Source organism: Harpegnathos saltator, unplaced genomic scaffold (assembly GCF_003227715.2).
Source record: "Harpegnathos saltator strain DR-91 unplaced genomic scaffold, Hsal_v8.6 scaffold0, whole genome shotgun sequence".
Taxonomy (NCBI): domain Eukaryota; kingdom Metazoa; phylum Arthropoda; class Insecta; order Hymenoptera; family Formicidae; genus Harpegnathos; species Harpegnathos saltator.
In genome coordinates, this window is record NW_020229871.1 from 461,702 (window position 1) to 479,207 (window position 17,506).

Consider the following 17,506-nt stretch of genomic DNA (forward strand, 5'->3'; position numbering starts at 1 on the left):
TAACACTTTTCTTAATAATATCATTTTTTCCGATGAAGTTCCTTTCGAATTAAATGGAACGGTAAATCGTCAGAATTGCCGCTATTGGAGTGACGAGAACCCTCACTGGATGCGTGATCTCCACACACAATATCCCCAAAAACTGAACATGTGAGCGGGTTTTTGCGAACATGGTATTATCGGGTCCTTCTTTATCGAAGGAAATTTAAATGCGAACACTTATCTAGATTTATTGCGAAATCAAATAGTTCCTGCTATTGACAATTTGTTTGACGGAAATATACAAAATATTGGGTCTGGGAAAAAGTTCGTGGCATTTTTTTAGTAAAATTCAACTGGTTTTCTTATAGTAGGTTTTCTTATAGTGAATAAATGAATTTATTTAAACCAAATATGCTCCATTATTATCGACAATGTTTCGCCATTTTTCGGGTAGAGCCATGATGCCATCGGTGAAGAACTTCTGTGGTTTCTAGTTGAAAAACTGAATCAAGTGATTTTCACAGGCTTCTTTTAAAACTAGCTTAATTCCATTGAGAGAGTTCTGCAGAGATCGGAACAAGTGATAGTCAGAGGGTGCTATATCTGGACTATACGGTGGATGCATCAGAACTTTCTAACCAAGCTTTCACAATTTTTGACGGGTCATCAAAGAAGTGTGTGGTCGGGCGTTGTCATGATGGAAGACAACACCTTTGCTATTATTCAATTCGGGCCGTTTTCTTTCAATTGCCTGGCGTAATCTCTCTAGTTGTCCACAGTAGAGTTGAGAATCAATCGTCTGACCAACTGGAAGTACCTCATGGTGGACGATTCCCTTCCAGTCCCACCACACACACACAGTATCATCTTTTTCGGCGTCAATCCTGGCTTCGCGATCGCTTGTGACGGCTCACCATCCCTTATCCACGATCTTTTACGCTTCCGATTGTCGTACGTTATCCATTTTTCATTACCGGTTATGACACATTTTAGAAATGGCTCGATTTCATTGCGTTTTAGCAGCGCATCGCAGATGTTAATTCGGTCTATCATGTTTGTCGCGCTCAACTCATGAGGAACCCATACATCGAGCTTCTTTTTGTAGCCAGCTTTATGTAAATGGTTCAAAACAGTTTTGTGGTCAGTGCCTAGCTCCATACCAATATCGACACTGCTGATATGCTTATCTTGCTGGACTTTTTCAAGAATTTCATCAGCTTTTTCGGTGATTGGACGACCAGAGCGTGACTCATCTTTCACATCAAAATTAGAACGAAAGCGAACGAACCATTTCCGCGTAGCAGATTTTGATAAAGTACCTTCACCGTACACAGCACAAATTTTTTCACAAGCCTGCGCAGCGTTCTTCCCTTTGTCGTAATAATATTGCAAAATATAGCGCAATTTTTCATTACTTTTTTTCATTTTCAAACGCAAACAACTTTCCAACCACTGCACCAATTGCGATGTTTATACACTCAAAGTAACGCTCGAAGTGTCACCTTTTCAACGAACGTTTAGTGGTGTCGCTGCGATCTGTGTTTCCTTAGAGTGCCTCTAATCAAAGTGGCGACAAGTTGGGTGGTCCGCCATGTTTGATCGAAATCGGGTGTGTTCAGACATACGCCGTCAGTACTGAAAATCTATGAAATGTACAATTTATGAACTGACCGTAAATATCGGAACATAGTGCAAAAAGTAACACAAACATTCGTATAACCTGTAAGCGTTTGACAACTGTTTATATTTTCGTTTTTATAGTTTTTATAGTTTCGTTAATTATTGCAAAATGGTTGGATGTACCATACCATTTTGCAACAATTCCTCAGAAAAGGGATATATTCTGAAAATAATCCCGAGAGATGATGAATGTCGACGACAATGAATAGAACGTATAAATACAAAGTATAATTGGACGCCAGCAAAACATTCATGTGTATGCGAGGTAAAATTATTTATTATGTACAAATATAGAATATGTTTACTATTCAATTAAATGTTACGGTAATATAGGTACACTTTCAACCTGAAATGTGGGAACAGAGGAGCGATAAGAAAAGGAAATTGAAACATAACGCAGTACCTACAATTTTTGAATATTTTGTAAAAAAACAAATTCCTGTTACAATACCTAATAGCACTGAGGAAACACAGCAGCCCATTTATGAAGAACATATAGCAGTAAATGAGAAACAGGTAAAATAGAAATGAGAGAATATATACATACTACTGAAAGAAAGTATTTTTGAAGATTGCATTATATTGTTGTAGACGGTTATAAATGACATAGTTGAACCTGTTCTTGCTCCTATTACATCATTGTTAAATGATACAGAACACATTGAAGTAAATGAGAAACAGGTAAAATAGAAATAAGAGAATGTATATGTACTACTGAAAGAAACTATGTGTAAATATTGTATTATATTGTTGTAGATGGTTATAAATGACACTGTTGAACCTGCTCCTGTTCTAACTATATCATCGTTAAAGGATAAAGTGTGTACTTCACCTGCTAGCGATACAAAAGAGAAAATTGCTAATAAGAAGCTGGAAGAAAGAAATGAAAAACTGCAACAACGTATAATGCTCTTAAGTAAACAAAATAAGGTATTGCGTTCACAAATACAATCACTCCAAAAGAGTGATACAAATAATAAATACAAACAAGTATTAAAAAAGGTATTCCACGAAGATCAAATAAAAGCGTTATTAACAAAACACCGAAGTACAAAATGTTGGTCTAATATAACTGTTCAACGTGCACTTAAGTTAAGGTTTGCGTGTGGTATAACTGGATATGAAGAACTTCTGCAACAAAAAATACCTCTTCCAAGTTTACACACTTTACAACGACGAATAGAAAATTCAAAATTTGAAAGTGGTATTTCAAATGACATGTTTCACTTTTTACAAATGAAAGTGAGTACATTTCAAAATGATACCGACAGAGAATGTGGACTCGTTCTTGATGAGACGAGTATAACATCTAAACATGTGTATGATTCATCAACAAAGACATTACTTGGAAATATAACGCTGCCACATGAACAAGGTACAGCAACGCATGCTTTGATATTTATGCTAACTGGTACAGCTAGTCGATGGAAGCATATCGTAGGTTACTATTATACAGGTGACTCCTTTAATGGGGAAATTATGAAAGACATAATATTTCAGATAATTAAAAAAGCTGAGGACATTGGTCTTCATGTCAATTAAGTAACTTCTGACATGGGTCCAGGAAATGGTAAGATATAGAAATGTTGTGGAATAAATGTGGGACGGTATTCTAGTGTTAAAAATTATATACCTCATCCTTCTAATCCCGATAGAGTCCTATATTTTATTGCAGATGTGCCACATCTTTTGAAAAATTTAAAAGAATCATTGTTTTCAAATCAATCTTTTCTGTTGCCGGAACAAATCGTTACCAAATATAACTTACCATCAAATAGAGTTGAAAGTGCACATTTTAATGACTTAATTGAATCTCAAAAAGACTTAGAATTTTACCTAACACCTAAATTACGTCACGATGATATTCATTGTACTAACACTTATAATAAAATGCGTGTCAATAAAGCACGATCTGTTCTCTCAACCCATGTCAGTAGTTCTTTAGAATTTTTAGTCAAAGAGAATCAGAAACCAGAGTTATATACTACCGCGTGGTTTGTGAAACAAATGTCCAGGTGGTTCTCATTGATGACTTCTAGGCCATGTTGTTTAGCTTTAGGTTTAAAAAACGTTGACATATACAATGAGAGTATTTCTTTCTTACGTGAAGTAATTGAGCTATTTACCAACATAAAAATAGGTAATAAAGGAGTATTTAAACCTGTACAAAGAGGAATTATACTTTCCACTATATCAGTTATTGACTTACAAGGGACATTCGGCAACGCGGAAATTCAAAAAAATCTGAAACTCTGCATAATTGTAGAGCAGATATACCTAATAACAAAACAATTTTTCGTTGGTGCCCAAAAACGGTTTTAAGGGTGGAAACAACCCCTTGAACAAAGTTGATTTTTGTCTTTCTAAGCGAATATTATCGAAACTATTAAAGATATGAAAAAATGTTTTAGACAAAAGTTTTATGGTTTTAAAAGTACTTTATTATGCTATATTTAGATTTTTTTAAAATGTAAAATTGTGTATAAAATACCCCCCCTCCTTCTCTTTTTTCAAATTGTTAAAATCAATTGTCCAACCAAAATAAAGCTTATTTTATGACAAATTCAACCATATATAATAACATTATGTTTGGAAAAGGCAATATTGAAAAAAAATTAAACATGCTCTTATATGTATGCTACGCGTTCCAAACTTAAGGATTCGCTACTTGACGATGGCATTTCTTTCTTCCTCAAATCTTCCTCATAATTACTGACTGTAAAAGGTAAGGAAGGAATAAAAACAGGTAATCTAAGAAAAGAATAAAGTTGATGTTAAGAAGTAAGTTGAAGAAGAACAGCATGATAAGGAGGACGCAGAGAGAGTGTATATAACCCTAATATAGGTAATCTTTTAAATTCAATTGTAAAGAACAAATAAGGAAATGAATGATATGAAGAAAAAAGGAGAACACACACGGATTTAATAATGAAAAATATAATTTATAAATTTATTCAGTGTACATTTGTGTGTATGTGTTTTGCTTCATTCAGTATATAGGTTTTATTAATTAAGTAGTCGATATAGATATTCGAGTGAAAGATATCTTATATTTTGGTATGGATTATAATATATACAAATTTTACAGGAATTGAGGACAGTAAAATATTATTTATTCTATATAATTATTACAATAATGATATTGCTCAAAGAAATGTTCAAAACAAAAATATTGCTTGCACCATGCACAACGTATAAAAGCCATTTTACCACAAATGCTGCATTTTGGTATACGTTTTTCTTCTTTAAAATAACAATAATCGATTGGATTATGAAATTTTTCAGGCCGTGTTGATAAATAACCACTTTTATACCAGCTATATCTAAATAAATTTCGAAATCTTGGAGAAGACAGTTGATTGTGTGTTAAAGATTGCAATTTTATTATGTTATTACGTAAATGTAAATTTATGTCATAATTATTTATAATAACACTATCAGAAAAGCTTCGAACAAAATTTTTCCAGATTCTGAAACCAAAAACATCTAATGGCTGTGTAAAAGCAGTTGTTTTTTTTGGTATTGTTAGAATATTTACATGTTTGTCTTTTGGTACAAGTTCTTCCAATTGGTTCGGGCAATGTCCTGTCCATGAATCAAGCAGTAGTATACTTTTCTCTCCAGTGTTTGGTAGATACACTTCTTGGAACCAATTTTTGAAATGTTCAGTTGTCAATTTCCCTGATTTTGAAGCCGCAATGTAAATATTCACTGGTCTAAAAAGAGTTTGTTCTACTTGTGGTCCAAAAACACCAGTAGATTCTTTTAATACTATATACAAAGGCGAAAGGAGATGTCCATCTGCAGATATAATAGGCATAATGGTGTAGCTATGAGTCATAGCAGATAAAGATTGGATAGTAGCTCCAACTGTCTTCACTCCTACATTAGCTAATGTTCTTCCTGCATGTATTTCTAAATTAAAGCCACTTTCATCCGCATTATAAGTTGATTCAGCACCGATTACATTAATATGTGGCTTTACTGTATTTCCTCAGTAAATTCCTCAGCGTTTTGACGTATAGTTAGATCAGTTAAATGAGAAGACCGCGTTTTAAATGCAGTTATTTTACGTGATGTAATACGATGTGCCTTTTTAAAATTCCATATCCACCAATTTCCTGCTTTAAATGAAGAAAAATCCACTTGTTCCTTTGCTTCTAGTGCCCATTTTCGCAGATTTATATCATGAATAATAAGTCCTCTATTAACAGCTTCTTGGAATTTTATAAGAACATATTCAGCAATAACTACAAGTTTGTCTGTATTTGAACCCCCACGCATTACATGTTCTTGCCATCTGTGCAATTGTTGAATAGATTTTACCTAGAAGAAAACAAATCTCAATATTAAACAATTCGAATTCAAAAATAAAAGAAGTTATATACGAATTAAATGTTCACGAAACATCAAATTGTAAAACTTAAAATAAAAAACAACGCGACTCTAACTATATAATTTACAGCTTTGGTCATAAGTATAAAGCATCTCTAACTCATTGTATTTTCCTAGAAATCAATGCATATACTCATAGTAAATATATAATCTCTTTACAATAAATATTATATTAATATTTTGTAATATAATGTGTATATTATATTTATGTATATTATATTTATATTATAATTTATATTATATTAATATTATATTATATTACAATAAATATTGTAAAATAAATATTATTTTCCACATATTCTTATATTATATTTTTTTATTATATTATTTTTCCATATACTCGTATACTATATTATGTTCTCCATATATTCATATAGTATGTTTTTGTTACACAATTTAAATAAATTTTTTGAGATGCTTTATACTTATAGTCAAAGCTGTATGTACAATGACCGACAATGATGCGTTCCGCGAGAGGGGAAATAGAGTTCTCTCTGTCGCGGAACGAATCACTGCCGGTCACTGTACACCGTAAAAGCCTCAAGTATTTTACTATATATTATTCTTCTTATTATTTAATTAAACTTTACTTTTCTAAAACGATGTTGTACAGACGTAAGAGATAAATGTCCTTTCTTTCCACTCTTCCAAAATTCGATTGCCTTTTTCTTATAATTTAAGTTTACATTTCCACCTTCATCATCCACAGTGCAAACTTCATTTCCATAATTATCTTCTTCAGCATCAATATCGTACACATCTACAAATTGTACGTCATGCGGTTCTGATGGATCGTCAAAATCAAGTCTCCACTCATGTTCGATCGTAATATCGTGATGTATAGCACTCTTTATTAAATCAGTAATTCTATCATGGAGTTCCACCTCTTGATGATTAACAGGAGTTATTGCAATATTTGTGAAATGAAATGTCGCAATTAACAAATTAATAACATTAGCTGGATTTATTACTGACATTGTGATACAAATCTTAAGGATATTTTAATTAAACATTTCTCACAGCAATAATAATATACGTACTGCTTCAATAACTGCTTCAATAACACTGAAATGTATTCCAAAATGGACAGCTTTTATATGCAAATGAATGAAGATAACATATGTTAATATAATGAACCTTGATTGCACTGTACTTGATAAAGAGTGCTATTTTGGTCGCACAGTCATAAAACTTGTGACAAGTGTTTTGCATGTTGCCATGATGTACACACACGTGCGCACGTACAAAAACACACATACACACACACACATATTTATTTATATTTACGCGTCGTTTAAATTAATAAAAAAGGTAGCCGCAATGTTGGCAAAATAAACGTCTATTACGTGAAATTTTATAATTTATAACATTTTTAAATATTAGTGACTGTATCCTTATCATGCTATTTTTCTCCTTCTTACTTCTTAACATCAACTTTATTGCTTTTTTAGATTTTCTATTTTCTTCCTTCCTTATCTTTTACAGTTTGCAATTATGAGGAAGATTTGAGGAAGAAAGAAATGCCATCGTCAAGTAGCGAATCCTTAAGTTTGGTACGCGTAGCATACATATAAGAGCATGTTTAATTTTTTTTTCAATATTGCCTTTTCCAAACATAATGTTATTATATATGGTTGAATTTGTCATAAAATAAGCTTTATTTTGGTTGGACAATTGATTTTAACAATTTGAAAAAAGAGAAGGAGGGGGGGTATTTTATACACAATTTTACATTTTAAAAAAATCTAAATATAGCATAATAAAGTACTTTTAAAACCATAAAACTTTTGTCTAAAACATTTTTTCATATCTTTAATAGTTTCGATAATATTCGCTTAGAAAGACAAAAATCAACTTTGTTCAAGGGGTTGTTTCCACCCTTAAAACCGTTTTTGGGCACCAACGAAAAATTGTTTTGTTATTAGGTATATCTGCTCTACAATTATGCAGAGTTTCAGATTTTTTTGAATTTCCGCGTTGCCGAATGTCCCTTGTTAGTTGAATTTTTGTTAAACGAGCGCAACTTTAAATTTGTTTTGACGGGTCGTTTTAGGCAGGACTGCGTTGAAAATGTATTCTCAGTTTTGCGACAAAGACATGTGATTTCAGATGCTTTACAATTTAAAAATAATTTAAAACTGGTTGCCATATCCATGTTTACAAAAGCAATATTGACAGGAAACTATGAGATTGATGATAGCGAATATCTTCCTGGTTTTATAGATTATTTAACATCTAAAAAAAATAATGTATCTCAGCCGTTTATATCTGATGCATCTATAATTGTAGAGAACATTCCTCCTTTTGACATAAGTGTAGTGACAGAATATAATAATATACAGATGAATTGTTCATACAACGTTGCAGGATATTGTTTGTCATCTATAATAAAAATATGTAGAACATGCAATACTTGTGTGCGATCTGTCGGTTCAAAAAAACCACAAACTTTTCAATACTCGGAATTTGTGAGAATTAGATGTTATAATACTAATATTTTGTTAATAAGCCAACATTTCAGGTTTTTTTACGAGTGAAAAATATTTATAGACATTATAGTCCGTATTTTACTAATATGCGTAATGTAGATCTACATAAGTTTTTAGTTAGCTTATTTGACTCCGTTCCCACAGATCACATTCCAGATTGCCATAACATGCGTTTGAAATTATTCCACAAATACGCTACGTTGCGTTTACAATTTAAAAATAAACGTAAAATTGTATTACCGAATCGTAAATTCTATGACAGCAAGTCCATGGCGATGTATCATTCGTTCAAATAACTGCAAATCTATATACGTCTATTAATTAAATTATAGTTCTAAGTTTATTTAAAGTTTATTGCAAGTGTGTTGCAAGTTTATTTAAAGTTTATTTCAAGTTTGTTTCAAGTTTATTTCAAGTTTATTTTCAGTTTATTTAAATGTACTTACAATAATTGTTGTGCAACATGATTACAATGTTTTGTGCAATAAAACACTATTTTGGCATTAAATAATACTTTGTTTACGCACCATTTGTTTATTTTCATTTATGTATTTGTTAACAATAAGTATCATTGTTTTATATGTTACTGTGATAATATGTTTTCCGAAAATGCGAAAAAACTCGTTTAATAACTGGCGGGAACGGATAAAACATGGCGGACCAATGAAAAGATATACTCAGGTGTCATCACTCTGATTAGAGGCACTCTATGTTTCCTGAGTTATTTGCAATTGACGCCATCTATCGGGAAAAACGCCACGAACTTTTTCCCAGACCCAATATTTGGTTTCAACAAGATGGTGCGCCGCCACACTATGCAGTAGTAGTGCGTCAATTTTTAACTGATACTTTCCCAAACCGATGGATAGGAAGGCGTGAAGAAATAGAGTGGTCCTCTAGATCACCAGATCTTTCTCCATTGGACTACCTTTTATGGGGGTACGTTAAAAACAATATGTACGTAACGAAACCTGCTAACTTGGCAGACCTTAGGGAACGCATACTGCACCAAGTAAACCTTATCTCACCAGAAATGAAACGAAACATTTTAAATAAATTTCATCTACGATTAGATCATTGTCAAGCAGCAAACGGAAGACAATTTGAACACTTAATTCAGTAAAAACCCATCTACATATACACGCGCGCGCACACACACACACACACACATACAGGGGTGTAAAGTCCGACCATGTAACGTCCACGCGGTACATCCTATAATACTAATGCTGGCGGCACCGTAAATTCTAAAGCTCATAACTCAGACAATTCTCAACAAAAATAGGTCATCAAGTAATGCTTTGGAAACGTCTCGTAGTCATCTTTAACATTGTATTATAAAAAAATAGAGTGTTCCATTTAAAAAAATCATGTTGGCCTTGACCTCGTCTTTACTCCTCCACTCAAGATGGATAATATCCACAAACGGATATGATCATTCAATAGAACTTTTAAAACCCTACGACTTTGGTTGGGAAATATTTTTCTCAGAAACGTTTCGTTTTCGAGATATTTAACCGTTTCCAGACATTTCTAACATCCTGTATAAATAAGTTCGGTGTCTCTATATTTGACATCTTGTAACTCTAGTCCAAATTTAAAATTGTTCCCTGCTCTATAATGATTTGAAAATGCCAACCTAATAAACTTTAAGAAGCGCTATAATAGCTAGCGCTGTCAACATAATCTCGGAAAACAGCAATGAACACAATGTCGTCCAAAATAGAGCATGCATGAGGTACTGCATTCTTCTTGCTTTTCAATTAAAGAAATATACTGTTCAGGCTACTAAAATGATTTGTTCCGCTTTAGGTGAGGTTACCTTGACCCATAAAACTTGTCAAAAGAGATTCCGGGAAAGTAATTTTGATCTTACTGACCAACGTAATGAAATGCCAAATAAAAGTTGAAGATGAAGAATTGGAGCAACTACTGAATGAAAATCTTTGTCACAACAGGACACAACAGGAACTTGCTAAGAAAACTTAATATAATTTAACCAGCTATTTCTATATTTTCAAACAATCTTGGAAGAATTGCAAAGGCAGGCCGTTAAGTTTTACATGTGCTCACTTCGGAAAACAAAATGAGATGGCAATGTCCCTGCTGTCAAGATTCAAATAAAAGTACTTTTTTCATAAAATTGTGAGTGTGTAGATTTGAGGATGAAAAGTGTATATTATCACGCTAATCCCAAACAGTGAAAAGAGTAGGTTTATCCGGGTAAGTCATCAACGAGTACTGCGAGACCGAATATTCACGCTGAAAAGTGTTCTTGTATATTTAGTGGAATTTTACAATTTTATTATTTATTATGAGCTATTTATTTATTTATTTATTTATTATTATTATATGAGCTATTGTTATATGAGCTATTTATTTATTATTGTTATATAAGCTATTTATTATGAACGTTATTTATTATGAGCTGCTCAAACTCAGTGAAACCGTTATTTCTGAGCGTTATCAACAGCATCTCATTAATTTAAGTGACGAAATCGAGCGTAAAAGGCCGCGGTAGAACCCGGCAAGTAATTCTGCTGCATGATAATATGTAGCCACATACGGCAAAAGTGACTTTGGAACTTATCTGTTCTTTAAGCTGGGAAATTTTCCTCTATGCTTATTCTTCAAATCTTATCTCTAAATCTTAACCTACAGATTATCACCTGTTCCGGTCGACTTCAGAATCATTTGATTCCCATTTTCAATTTCCACTTTCAATCTCCCGAGAAAACAAAAAAAAGATGATTTCATTGAGTCAAAACCACCATCTTTTTACCGAAATAGAATTCGCCAGCTGCCTGAAAGATGACAGAAGTGTGTCGAAAATAATGGGGACTGTTTATTAAATTAAACTAGATTAACAGAACATTCGTTTTCTTGTAGGAATAAACATTAAAATTGAAGAATTGAACGAATTTACAGTGAAATTCGATTGTAATTGTAATTACGCTATTTTTGTATGAATGGATATAATTGTGTAATCACGCTCAGTCGCGGTTCTTCCACTTTAATTTCTCCAAAACCAAAGAGGTGGCGGGTTCGTAGCGGTCCCGCCGCCGCGAGCACCGGGAACTTCATTATTTCAACGCAGCTAAATCTGATTTCGGGGATGGATGGATGGGAGTATCCATTCAGACGAAACAGCATAATTGAGAGGTCGAACGAGCCCGCTGAAGGCGGGCGAAGTTCGACCACAATTATACGAAGCGTCTCGTTCGAAGATGATAAATATGTAGTTGTCTCATTTCTGTCGACATCTCACAACATTTAGCGCATTTAAGCATCACAGATGGCGCGCCTGCTGGCCCTTTCCCCAGGCCCACGCTCCCCACGTCCTCTGCAACCATATTTTTTAGAGATAGGAAGAGTTGTCGTCCTCTCTTCCTTTTTTTTTTTTTTGATGATCAAGGGTGGTAAACATATGGGGAATATCAATAGAGTGGGTAAAGGATCATCTTCGAACGAGACGCTTCGTATAATTGTGGTCGAACGAGCCCGCCTTCGGCGGCTCTCGACCTCTCAATTATACTACCGTTCTTTCGATGATATTTATTTTAGGTTACACAACTCTAGTTTCTCCTATTTTCCAGTATTTATTGTCATTCGCACAGTCGAGCTAATTACCTGAATAACTCCAAGAGAAGAAACAAAATCAAACTACATTTCCCGTCCAATTAATAAAGAGCAAAACTACTCTAAAATTGCATGCATACACTTATCATTAGAAGTTTGCATCGGCTTATTATAAAACTTAAAAAATGTCTGCGATTGGCCAGACCAGCCTGCCGTCCGTCTTATTGTGTCTATATCGACGCCTTTCCTAAAGACGGTTGACACAGCAGCATGTCGTGTACTATATGTTGAAAACTGATTCGTATCTATGCCAGCTTTATTCAACACAGATTTGATCCAATGTCTAATGGTCTGTGCGCTTATCGCATCGTATGGTTTTACGGTGGATATTAACAATCTCTTATTATTGTCCTTTCTTAAACTCTTTGTGTATTTTAGGTATGCTAAAATAGTCGTTGCTGTACACAAACTTGGTTTGTGTTTAAAATATGGAAAACTTAGCTCTGGCTGAAAAAATCCAGGTTTGGAAGTTTTAACCGAATCAGATATTTTTATGGTTATTCCCTCTGCCAAAACATGAATATTGTCAATATGTATCAGTGCTAAAGTCTGTAATCGGTGCGCAAACGTTAGTGCTAATAATGTTGCTGTTTTTTCTGCTATATCCTTAGCTTTTAACTAAAGGGTAAAGCTTTTTAAGATACTCGAGAACTGGAGAGATATCCCACGTTGTAGCGTATTTGGGTCTTGCAGGATTCTTTTTATAAATGCTTTTCAAAAATCGCGTGATGAGTCCGTCTTTAGAAATATTATGATTAGCTGCAATAAGTAAAATCGCTGATCTAGTCGTATTTAGGGTACTATAACCTGCACCTTTCTCAAATCTTTGAGTTAGAAACATTAAAATGGCTGTAGTATCAGCATTGAACGCATTTAGATCATTCTTTTCCGCAAAGCTCATCCATAGTTTAAAAACACTTTCATATTGCTTGAGGGTCGCAGACGCTATAGATGCAATCATAATGTCTATTGACTCTTCCTTAACTCCTCTTCTAAGAAACGCTTCCCTGATAATCGCCCTGCCACCAATGAAAGCTTTGCTGCTAACGGATGTATCTTTCGTCTACAAGGTGATAACAAAAGCCTTTTATTAGGTAAAAATATAAGAGGCTCTGCAGATAAGAGTGACTTAAAAATAGGGTACCAAGGTTGACTTGTCCACAAAGGCACTACAACTGTGCCTTCTGCCTTATCTATAATTATCTTTCTTAATGTTTGCAAAATTAGGGCGAAGGGAGGAGACGCATAGTTCTTTTCATCACCCCACGATATTGTAAATGCATCTACAACCGTTGCTTCTGGATCAGGAAACCTCGAGCAAAATTTTTCACATTTTCTATTCAACCTTGATGCAAAAAGATCTATCGTAAACGGACCGAAACTTTTCCTAATTTTCTGAAAGACCTTCTCAGACAATTCCCACTCTGTATCTATATTACTAACTCTTGACGCTGCGTCGGCCTCTATATTCTTACTTGATGGTATATATGACGCAGTAATCCATATCCTCCTCCCTTCGCACCATTGCCAGATTTCTCGTGCTAAGTCACTTAGATGGGGGAATTTGACTCCGCCTGCTTTATTTATATAAGCAATCGCCGTTGTGTTGTCTAATCTTAGCAGAATTTCGCAATTAGACAGTTTTGACGCAAAGCTTTTTAAAGCTAGAAAAGCCGTCAAAAGTTCTAAATAATTTATATGACGTTTTCTTTCCTCCTTATTCCAAAACCCATGAATACTAGTATCTTCACATTGAGCTCCCCAACCAGTTAATGAAGCATCCGAATAAATTTCTAACTTAAATTTTTGTTTCCTAATAGGACTAAGACCGCAAGATATGTTGTTTTTCCACCAGTTTAAGTCTTTCATCACCTATCGTTTTATACACATCCGTCCCTCAAAATCATTATTATTAAGTGTTAACACTAGAAATTTTCCTTTCTCTAATCTCTTCGTATATACTCTACCATATGCTATTGCAGGGCATGCAGCTGTTAAGACCCCAAGCAATTTTGCTATATCTCGAATTCTGTATCTCTTCTCCTCGTTATATTGATTCAGAAAACTCATAATCTGACTCTTTTTTCTCTTCGTTAATTCTAAACTAAATTTTTTCGAGTTAATGTTAAAACCTAAATAATTGCATTCTTGGCTAGGTGCCACCGCACTCTTTCGATAATTTATTACAAAACCTAGATGTTCTAGGAAACTTATAGCATAGTTAATATTTTTTGACAGATTTCTTTAGATCTGTGTATAAAAAAATATTGTCTAGGTATATCACTGACAATATTCCTTGTAATCTTAGTTGGTTAATGATTGGTTTCATCAGTTTTGTGAAGACATACGGACTGGTACACAAACCGAACGGTAGACATGTAAATTGATACAGCTTATCTGAGAATTTAAATCTTAGGAATTTTCTATGCTCCTCCTGCACAGGCACCAAGTGATACGCGTCTTTAAGATCTAGTGAGCCCATGTATGCTCCTCTTGTCAACATATTTTTTGCCGACCGAATATCTTCCATCTTAAAATGTACGGGGTCAATGAATTGATTTAAATTCTTTAAATTAAATATAAACCTGTTTGTACCATCCGCTTTCTTAATTAGAAAATATGCTGATATAAACTGCCCACTAGTCTCCTTATATTTTTCTATGATCTTTTTTAGTAGCATTTTATCAATTTCTAATTTGATCATCTTTAACTGATCTTTTGGAACGTCTGTGCGTTTTCAAATCCTCCAAAATGTTTTTGGAGGATTGCTTTGATTTGGAAATTCCCGAAACGGGATCCGATATCCTTTTAAACAGCACCAAATAAATCTGTCGGATGTAATATCTTTCCAGTTCTCCCTATATCTAGAAAGGCGCCCTGCTATATCGATTACCCTCGTTATTTCTTCAACGATGATCGGTTCGTCGTCCGACTGCTGGACCTCCCTGATTGATTCATTTTCTGAATCCTGGGTTTGAACCTGACTACATTTCTCCTCTGGTATGCATTCTGCTGATATCTCTGATAACCCATCTGCCAATATTTTCCAGGTGGGTATTTTGCGTTTACCTGGTTCCAACCTGTTAAAGCCTTTTGAGTACTTGTCTTTCTTTCCTGGGCCTTAATATTAGCACACGCTTTTTCTAGAGATTTTGCTTCTTTGACTTGTTCCGCAAATCTTTCTCCATATAACCACTGATCTGATCTTGCTGCTTCTAAAGTTGGTTTAACGACTTTGTTCATCAACGGTGTGATGAACGCTTTCCTCGCTATCGACTGTTGATAAAATACTTCGGTTAATAGCTGCCCGGCATCACAAAGATATTTTGTGAATTGTTCTTGGTCTATGTCTTCTTCGGGACCTTCCAGTAATACGGAAACTGCGGCCCCTAGTGCCGAAATAGCCGATCCAACGCAATTTTGCGTTTCAGCGAAGTGTTGATCCCTCTTAACAGCAATTTCTGTCAAGACGGGTACCACTTCTAGATTCACTTTCGGTGTTTCTGTAAAGAAGTCACCATTCCTTGGATATATATCTAATATCAACTTTTTATTTTCCTTCGGTAGACCATCTTTCATCCATTTTTGCCATCTATCTTTTAATTCTGGATGAATTTTCAATTCTAGCAGCTTTGATGCGTCCTGATCTTCTCCCAAGATCTTAGACATTTCTTCGCTAACACTCTTTCTCTCAAAAGTTTCTGGCTGATCCCTGTCAGTACTCGTTGTCTGTGTTACTTTTCCATTATTAGGTATTGCAACGCTATTTGCTGGTACATTACCTTCTTTATTCCCCTCATATATGGTTAAGTCTGAAAATTATACATATATATGTGTATACTCACCAATCCTAATTATCGAGGGGAAGGGGGGGTTACACTTATTGTGTTTTACGTAAATATTCTGTTCTTATCGAACTTATTTACGTTTTTTAACCCTTGTCGAACTCGTATGGATTTCGACTCTCGAAATTCGTATGGAATTGTCGAGCAGTATTTCCCCCAATGTGTTATCAGCTTATAACCATCCTACGTACCAGCATCAACCACTAATGGTATTTGTCGATCTGAGTGGCTCGAAGCCGTTTGGGCTTCTCGCTCTTTCACTAGTGTCGTGATAGTGTTAGTGAGGTTATCCAGTTGATCCTGCATTCTTTGCAGCTTCTCGCTAGAATTCTCTCGTTTCCTTTTACCATTCCTCAACCCTTCTCTTGATCTCGATCTAGAATGCCCTCTCTTCTTTGACTTAGACATCATATAACCTTTGTCTATTGATAGTTTTAATTAGCTACGTGAACGTACGAGATCCCGAGCACAAAGAAACAATATGATTGCAGAGGACGCGGGGAGCGTGGGCCTGGGGAAAGGGCCAGCAGGCACGCCATCTGTGTTAAATGCGCTAAACGTTGTGAGATGTCGACAGAAATGAGACAACTACATATTGATCATCGAGAACGAGACGTGTAGTATAATTACAATCGAACTTCACTGTAAGTTTGTTCAATTCTTCAATTATGCTAGTTATCGTCTGAATGGATATAATTGTGTAGCTGTTTAAAGCTAAGATTTGGCCATAGAGCGGATAAAAGTAGAAACTGAACTTTTATCCAAGTCATGAGCATCATTAGGATACAACTAGAGTCTTTAGAAATCTTCACAATATATAGAAGGAAAAATTACATGTAAAAAATGGTAGTTTGAAAGGTTGGGTTGTGTACTATCGATCGATTATAAACTCGCGCGAAAGAGGGGCTTGCATTTACATATGTTCAATAAGCGATAAAGTATTATGATAAATCCTTTTTTGCGTAAGTGCAAATAGGAAATACGCTTTTGTAATCCCGGCACGTTTTGATGATTTTGAAACTTCTAAAAGTCAGTAAGTTAACAAAAGTCAGGGCGCTATTATAACAATATATTTTTAAAATGAAATACAGCAGAAAAGTCTAGTACTACTTTTTCTCCCGACAAATAGTTAGCGAGATATCGTGAGTTAAATATTGAAAAAGTGATCAAGTTTTTCTTAAATATCTCAAAAAATATTAGGCAAATAAAAGAATGTTTCAGACAAAAGTTGTTTAAATTAATTGAAATAGAAAAAGACAGTGTAATAAAAAATTGCGGTTTCCATTTAAGAAAAGTAATGATCAGCGAATATCTCGAAAGTGGTGCCATTTGTAAACAAAATAGTATAACTGTTTTATATCTCCCTTGAAATTATACAACTTTTGTTCGAAATTTTTACTGAAAATGCTTCGTTGGAGAATTATCAGGTGTGTTTTTTTTAAAGGACACCCTGTATAATGAAAAACATAGTGATAC

General features: G+C 34.3%; 2 protein-coding genes across 8 annotated transcripts in view; one reads left to right on the forward strand and one right to left on the reverse strand.

Annotated features, from left to right (window-relative positions):
• LOC105181089 (uncharacterized) overlaps window positions 1–17,506 on the reverse strand; it is a 259,808-nt gene that overhangs the window by 134,515 nt on the left and 107,787 nt on the right. The gene's annotated exons all lie outside the window — the stretch shown is intronic.
• Window positions 1,509–3,567, forward strand: LOC112588109 (uncharacterized). The gene is made up of 5 exons (XM_025296711.1): window positions 1,509–1,927; window positions 1,996–2,178; window positions 2,254–2,343; window positions 2,419–3,037; window positions 3,163–3,567. Exons 2-5 carry the CDS (start codon window positions 2,014–2,016, stop codon window positions 3,168–3,170), a joined length of 882 nt encoding a protein of 293 aa, XP_025152496.1. The 5' UTR covers window positions 1,509–1,927; window positions 1,996–2,013; the 3' UTR covers window positions 3,171–3,567.

What these genes read in the sequence shown, in the direction of transcription:
- LOC112588109 (XM_025296711.1), top strand. Translation starts at nt 2,014, where the DNA reads ATGTGGGAACAGAGGAGCGATAAGAAAAGGAAATTGAAACATAACGCA. An exon ending in TAGCAGTAAATGAGAAACAG is followed by an intron (nt 2,179 to 2,253) that starts GTAAAATAGAAA and finishes ATATTGTTGTAG; the next exon opens with ACGGTTATAAATGACATAGT. An exon ending in TTGAAGTAAATGAGAAACAG is followed by an intron (nt 2,344 to 2,418) that starts GTAAAATAGAAA and finishes ATATTGTTGTAG; the next exon opens with ATGGTTATAAATGACACTGT.